This window comes from Notothenia coriiceps, unplaced genomic scaffold (genome assembly GCF_000735185.1).
Source record: "Notothenia coriiceps isolate Sejong01 unplaced genomic scaffold, NC01 NC01_scaffold00028445, whole genome shotgun sequence".
Taxonomy (NCBI): Eukaryota; Metazoa; Chordata; class Actinopteri; order Perciformes; family Nototheniidae; genus Notothenia; species Notothenia coriiceps.
Genome location: NW_011361146.1, coordinates 36,518 through 44,612, shown reverse-complemented (window position 1 = coordinate 44,612; position 8,095 = coordinate 36,518). Strand labels below are relative to the sequence as shown.

At 41.7% G+C, this 8,095-nt stretch overlaps 1 protein-coding gene across 1 annotated transcript in view; it reads left to right on the top strand.

Annotated features, from left to right (window-relative positions):
* The first annotated feature begins 4,021 nt into the window (after positions 1-4,021).
* xpnpep3 (X-prolyl aminopeptidase 3, mitochondrial) overlaps positions 4,022-8,095 on the top strand; it is a 9,889-nt gene continuing 5,815 nt past the window's right edge. Inside the window, exons 1-5 of the mRNA XM_010785955.1 lie at positions 4,022-4,167; positions 4,256-4,370; positions 4,943-5,065; positions 5,942-6,129; positions 6,743-6,973. Coding sequence (XP_010784257.1) covers positions 4,307-4,370; positions 4,943-5,065; positions 5,942-6,129; positions 6,743-6,973 — 606 coding nt within the window. The 5' untranslated portion in view covers positions 4,022-4,167; positions 4,256-4,306. The remainder of the gene's footprint in view (positions 4,168-4,255; positions 4,371-4,942; positions 5,066-5,941; positions 6,130-6,742; positions 6,974-8,095) is intronic.

The following is an 8,095-nucleotide window of genomic DNA, read 5'->3' as shown; positions in this document are numbered from 1 at the left end:
CCCTATCCCTCCGTAGTCTTTCAAGTAGGAGGAGAAATGCCAGCGTTCTCCTCCGGTTTACAGACACTGTGGCCATTTCTCAACCGCGAGTACACATGCTTCAGAGCAACTATTTGAAGTATACTACGTCCGCGTGGCGCCGAATGTTGGGCATTTAACATGCATTTAAACAGTGCTTCGGCGCCACTCGATGACGTAGTATACTTGAAATAGTGGCTCTGCAGCAGGTTTACTCGACATTGAGAAACGGCCTGTCACTACCCAATCTGCACCCCTGCCCGATCTGCACATGTGCGAGATGGTCCGCCATATTTGACAACTACATACGGCAACTCTAATAGGACACTTGACAGTGGCGTTTGGCAAATCAGAAAAAGAACACTAAAAAAACCCGACAATATTAATCTGAACGAGAGATTAGTTATTGTCATTACAACGTGACTTCACTATTATTTAACAACTCCTTTTATTGGGTTATTTTATTGGGTTAAGTACATTGTCAGAATAAGTGAGAAATGGATTTAACTTCTGTTAGACAGCTATCATACATACTGAAGAAATATTGACTGAATGTATGCAATATGTATGGCATTCATAATTTATATCTAATTACATTAACTGTGAATGTCCTTCATTTTATTTCAAATAAGAAAATATTTTAATAAAGATATTTGAGACGTTTATGACTCGCGCATGCACGATGCAAATCGGGCAGCCGTCTAGACGTCAAATGTCCCATTAGAGTTGCTGTATGGATTTGTCCAATATGGCGGACCATCTCGCACATGCGGAGTGCAGATCGGGCAGGGGTGCAGATCGGGTAATGACACAGACTGCGTGATACACCGAGAGAAGAAGAACAGACATAAATAATTTGACATAAACAAACACCAAATAGCGTGTGCGTTCCATTTTCACTCTACAGCGAGAAGCTCATGGAGCTTTCCCGAACCTGTGTCGAGAGCTGGAGTGAAAAGAAATCTCAGATTTGCCTTCTTAATAGTTTGTTTGGGTCCCTCACTTCCGTTTCGCTTCTCATGCACCGATTCGCTAAGCTGGACAGCCAATCAGAGTGTTTTTTTGCGACATTCTACATTCAACATGTCGAATCGGCTGCGAAAGGCGTCGGCACGGCCGAAAAGACACAACGGTGCAGTACACACCAATCTGAGTAGGGCGACACGACACTCATCGACGGCCCGACATCTATCGACTCCGAAAATCGGCTCGGTGTGTAAGGACCTTTAGGGCCATGCAGCTAATAAGAATCATAGCAAATAAATATAAAATCAGAAAGTATTTATCAAACGCACACAGGCATCTGTGTTCAGACCCAGTTTGAGGGTAAATTATGTATCCTGGTTTAAATTATCTGGCCTCATTGCTGTGATGTGTAATTTACGTGGATTTAATTGTACCGCATAGCAAATAAAGTGATCGATCTCCCAGCTAGCGCTTTCTGCGTAGTATTTTGTAACGTAACGCCCCAAACAGCGACTGTCTGTTAAACGCTATCGATTCAAATGGCAGCGTTTTATTAATATTTTATTTCAAGCTCTCGTCCTTAGTAAAAACAAAACTAGTTAATTAATTAACTGCTTGTTTCGTTGCATGAGAAGCTTGTGGACATATGGCGCATTTCCATTGCAGGGCCTCGCTCGGCTTAGTACGGTATAGTTAGGCCAGGCTCACTTTATGCTGTGTTTCCATTACAGTTTAGTAGCTGGGGCAGTAACTATAGTAACGCAGTGTAGGCGGAGCCGTGACATCATCTTCAATGCGAACCACAGAAAAACAACATCAGCTGTTAGTCCTCACAGCTCCTCATATCTGTTCAGAAACTAGACTAAAGTTAAACAAGTACAAACCACAGACTGTCTATGTCATGACGAATACAGTCGCTGGTTTATTTATGTCTGTATAGGCCGTTGTTGTGAGTGTGGACGGTCGGAGCATATACTGCATTAGCTTAGCCAATCTCAATTTAGAAAACACGCATTTTAAAAAGGTTTTTCGTCTGCCGTCTTGTCTGCAGACTTGTCAAAGCATTAATTCATGGTTTTTACTAACCGGTATCAGTATGTAGTTACTTCTGCATTATTTTGAAACGTGTATTACAATTACATCACGGTCAAATATGTTCATTGTGTTGTAGTTGTAGCCCCCTTGCCAGCAATTCTCTCTCTAGTTTAGCATACTCAGCCCGACTCAGCCTGGTTGTTGGCCCGCTAAGAACCTCGATTTTATGGGGCCAGAAAAACTGTCAAATAGTACCCGCTAGCCGGTACTATGCCTAGTGGAAAAGCAAAAAAAAAAAACGGCCTTAAACCGTGCTGTAGTGGAAATCCGCCATTAGTGTAGGTTTGTTTCTACAAGTACAGTTTTAGGGACACAAAAGTTAGGGGGGAAGCTGGGGGAGGGCTAGGCTCCACAGTGGGGGGGAAGCTGCCCCCCCTTGCCCCCACCGTAGATCTGCCCCTGCTTCCATGTGACTAGGGATGTAACAATACCATGTTGGACAGGTCTCCATTGAAAAAGAGATCGAAGATCTCAATGGGGACCACCTGGTTAAATAAAGGTTTTTAAAAATATATATATTTTCAAAAAATCGGGGTAGATTTTGTCAGTCTCACGACGGCATCGAGTCATTTATTTATCGCGATGTATCCCTAAATTTGACTATAAAATAGAAAGGGATGAAACCTTTTTCTTTGCATGGGTTCTGATGTGGTGCAATTGATTTCACACACACACACACACACACACACACTTCCATGTTTCTTTCTGGAAGGTGGGCGGGACTGATGCACGTGGTAAACTTGCACAATGTTTTACACTTTAAGAACTTCAGTGACACAATTACAGAATAAATCATCAATTAAACTGTTACTTGCACACACACGTACACACAGACACACACTCCCCCCCCAAACACACACACGAATACTGACCCATGCAACCAGGTCCGGAAGAAGCCCAGCTCCGGCAGGTGCAGGACGTCAGAACTGGCCTCGCACATCTGCACGAAGCCCTTTAACTCTGCCACTTTCCGTGGGTCCATGTTGCTCTGTCGCGTCGAGCAGACAGCACACTGAATTATGTAACCAAAAACAGACGGAAAAAACCACAACAACTCAGTTCAGTGTGGCTTTGTTTACGTGCTAACGCTAATACCAGCTTTGCTAAGCTAAGTTAGCTAACGTGCAACAGAGAATGGATTAGCAAAACCTCGCGTTGCTTACCCCACAATTCAGATAAACTAGCAATGAAGCAACCGTGCACAAAAAGCTTTAATGGCTATCTTTAATGGTCGCAGAAGGCATGAGTTTGTGGACATTTCTGGAAATGTAAATCTGTCCCAGTTTGACGCATGATAACGCCGTTAGCTAATCAGCGTTAGCTTGCAAAATGGGCCGTGATTAATTAAAAATAGTTGGAAAGCTACAGCTAAGAATAACAGTGAATGAAGGGAAACGCACCTGATAGAAGACGCAAACAGTTCACACGGGAGAATAAAAAACAGGAAGGTTGCGGGAGATTTCTATCGACACTACTCTGCTTCAGTGAAGTGTCGTCGCTTCTGTGTTTTCATTCAGGCGAGAATCAGGACAGACTGACAGAGGACCCGGGGTTTTATTGCCCTGAGGTGAGCCTGTCAGGCAACAAATAGGATGCATATAAATGAACCATTAAAGCTTGAGTATTGCCCTCGTTGGGTCATAGATCTGAATTCAAAATATGACTTACTTATGCAGAAGTTTTAGCGTCTCATTAACTTAAAGTACCAACAGTAAGCATATTGCAGAATGGCCCATTTCAGAGCCATACATATCACTGAATTATAATAAGGTATGCATGCATGTCACTTATCTCTTCTGTGTTTCAGCTGTTAAAGGTTGGGTTTATTTTAATTACTTGATATCCTTCTTGGTAGTATGACCTATAATAATATTTATTTTATTTTAAATATTCTGAGTACTTTTTCCACACTCCGAAGCAGAAGATGGCGGCATTACTCTCAGGCCGGTTGACAACCGTCCTGGGAGGCATAACTCAGGGCAGCATTTCTCAATCTACACACATGAACGGGGTTAGCATCAAGCTAACGATGCTAACTGCCAACCTTTGGAGATATTTAACAGTTATATAAGAGGATTTTCAACAAAGGTGAGTCTCATCAACAAATTGCTATGTTTCTCTGTAAACATAGAGCCTTAGTTGATCAACTTCACTGTGTGTTGTCTCATGTTTACAGAGGTTAGCACACATTGCTGTGACTGGTCGGTGTCCTCCAGTTGCAGCAGAAATGTTGCCCTCAAACAGCTCCATGGTGAGGTCTGCTGCAAGGCTGCTGAGAACCTGGAGGCCAGGTGAGAACAATATAGTGTTTTTTTGTTTTATTTGTACCTACATACAATCATAAGGTACTGTTGCTTAAATAGAGTTTTTCAAATTAACATTACTTTATATTTCTACTGCACTTATGTTACATTTCAGAGGGAAATACTAAGCCAGTAACTCCACTGCATTACATGACAGTTAGTTATCAGATGAATTTTACATAGACATACAGCATAGATAAAATACAGTGCAGCTGATAATATATTTCACTGTTTATACAACCTTGTTCTCCACTTGTGTTGTTATATAAGTGTAAGTAACAACATTTATATTTAGTGGGTATTCAATCAATGGAAATCATTTATAAACTATATGTTTTGCTGCAATTTCTTGTCACATATCAGCCTGCTTATACATTTTACGATGACAATACTTATATATTTGTGATAAGTTAATATTGTGAAGTTTTGAAGTTCTCCTCTGTGAATCAGCCTTTGACAGCAGATTAAACTGAATTAAAGGTTAAACCAGATGTATGCAGCATTGTAGGATCCCAGTTTAAGATTGTTTGCTGTCTCTTTATCTGTGTGTCTGTTTGCAGGATGTGTCTGGTGTCCGTGCAGAAACATTTCTCTGAAACCCGGAGGTTCGAGACCAAAGACTCTTCCACAGCGGTACCTGGGCCAGCCGAGCCCCTTCACTCATCCACACCTCATCAAACATGGTGAGTAGTTTTACAATGGATCGCTGGATCGCTACATATAAACCTCTTTACAGAAAACCTGCAACATACTCATTAGTACCCATGCAGAAAACTTCTCTTAAAGGTCCCATGTCATGGCCATTGTTGATGTCTACTAAAATAAATGTATATTGTGCAATTTTCGCACAATATACACACAGTGTCCCGCTCCTCGCAGCAGCGAGCCTCGCAACGTCCCGCCGAGTGTGTGTGTGTGAGGAAGTCCGCGGATTGGTCCAAACGTAACGGCTCCGCGGACGTAACTTAACGGAAATGGACCAATCTGCGGAGCCGTTACGTTACGTCACTATACCCGAAATACGTCACTATACCCAAGAAGTAAACAATGGAAAATGAGAAATCTCCAACGCGGCGTTCTGGGGCAGCATAGACAGGTCTTTTCTGTGTTAGAGTTTTACTCGCTACAGGGTGTACTTTGAGGGTTTGTGACTCTGCAGACCGTTTACATGCAGAAAGAGCCACACAACACACACAACACACAAAGGGACGGGTAATAACCAGAAAAGCATGTATGCCATTCAGAAGCTAAAATGTATAAGATATGAAGCATTTTATAGTCATAATTTGAATCAATAGACTAATAGTATTTCTTTAGCCCACTAATCTCATAATCCAATCATTGTAATTATTCTAAAAATATCTAATCTAAATTGGATTATATGTTCCTTCAAATTAAAACATGTTTCCTTGCTTTGGACAAACAATTGATGGATAGTTTGTTTCTTATCTTGAAAGAAATCATTAGAAAACAACACAATGACAATGCATACTATATGTCTAGGTTTTGATCTGCTGTTTAACACTGATACGCCTTATGTTGTGATCTCTGCTCCTCAGGTGAGGTGACCCCGGGTTTGACCCAGACAGAGTTCGAGCTCCGCAGACTCAGGCTGGCCTCACTGATCGAGGCGCAGGCCGACAGGCTGGGACCCTCCGCCTCCTCCAGCACCCATGTGGTCGTCTTGTTGTCCCACCCGACCCGCTACATGACTAACGACATCCCTTACCCCTTCCATCAGAACCAGGTGCAAGCTTGAATTTAAATCAAATTAAACCAAAGATAAGTTGTATCTGCTTGTTCCTTTGTGGGGTTTTAACAGGCACAGGCAAGAGAGAGGTGCAGTGATGTGTTTTCAAAGTTTGGGAGTTAAGGATCACAAGGGCTCCCGTTAACTAAACGCCAATTGGGTTTTCTATTGGATTTTGGAATGTTTCAGAAAATAAGATCTCTGTCAAACACATGTTTATGATATTTCAATGTTTTATTCAGCAGGATAATCTCTACATACTGTATAAACACCACTTTCATAATTGTTGTGATGTGTTTATAATACATTTCGGCGTGATGACGTTTAGTCACTTGTTAGGAAACGTTTTTCTGACACATAGTAGATTTAGACGTTCACCAGTTCACTGACGTATTTTATGTCATAGAACAAAAAATGTTTTGAAATATTTCAGGCATCTAACCAAAAACCCATTAGAAAAAACACTGACTTCAGGGAACCCGGAAGTGGTATAAAGCTGACTTATGTCAGGGTTTTAGGACTCATTCCCTATGTTTTTGTCATTTAGAATACTGATTGTGTGTAATTTAAGATAGCCGTCATCATTAACCTGTGTCCATATGATCCTCAGGATTTCCTTTACCTCAGTGGCATCCTGGAGCCGGACAGTGCCTTGGTTCTGTACGGGACAGGACGCCCGGACCAAGCCATCCTGTTCGTCCCGCGCAGAGACCCGAGCAGAGAGCTGTGGGACGGCCCGCGGTCGGGGAAGGATGGAGCGGCGGCTCTGACCGGCATCGAGAGAGTTCACTGCACAGAAGAACTGGGTCTGGTTCTCAAGAGCCTTAAAGGTGGGGGGGAGGCATGATTCTTCTCATTCCAGATTCCAGATTCAGGGCTTTTATTGTCATTTGTACATAGCTACAATATAGATATGTTAATGAAAATATTAGGTCACAGGCTCCTCCAACAGTGCAACACAATAAAACAGACAAAATAGTTAAAATAGTGATACAAATAAAATAGAATAGAAATAGTACAAGCTGTGCGTTTGTTTAACCAATTGGATGCCGCTCACTGAAATGAGGGCGCTGTTGGAATGAAGAAACAAAGCGCTATATTTCAATATGAGTAAACAAACTGGTTAGTTTAAATGCATGAAAGAAACACTTTCCTATCAGTTGTCTCTTGCCTTGAACAAACACTACGTTTTTTATTTATTTATTTAACCTTTATTTAACCAGATAAAAAAGCATTGAGATAAAATCTAATTTTCAATGCTGACCTGGCCAAGAAGGCAGCAACGTTACACATAACACAAACATAAAATACAGAGAACATAACTAAGAAAACAAAAGACGAAAAAGGAGTCACTACATTGTGCACATTAGGACAGTAAGAACGGTACACTACTTATTACTGCAAGAGCAGCTGGTGGTAAGGACCTCAGACAACTTCAATTTAAAACATGCTATTGAAGTGCCCTCAGTTTGAGGCTTGATTGAAGGTCATTCCAAGACCAAGGATCATAATAAAGCCTCAGTCCGCACGGCAGGAACCTGGAACCTTATCCAGGCACTGGATCTGAGGTTGTAAGAGTCACAAACTGGAGCAAATCTGGCACATATGTAGAGTGGAAGCTTACCTAAAATGGCTTTATACATTAATAAAAACCCAATGCTGCATCCTACGCATAGTAAGTGAGGACCATCCAGTTAGGCTATACAGTTTGCAATGATGAGTCCTATAGGGTGCATTTGATATAACGCAGTGCAGCATGGTAGAGTGGGTCAAGTTTGGCCAAAACAGTGGGACAGGCAAATCTATAAATGGTATCACCGTAGTCCAGCTGGGAAAGGAATAAGCCAGAGACCAACCTTTTACGGGATGAAGTTGAAAAACAACATTTAAGTCTGTAAAGGGAGCCAAGAGCGAATTTCAATTTCTTGTTAGAACTTCAATATGGTGTTTGAAGTTCAGATTA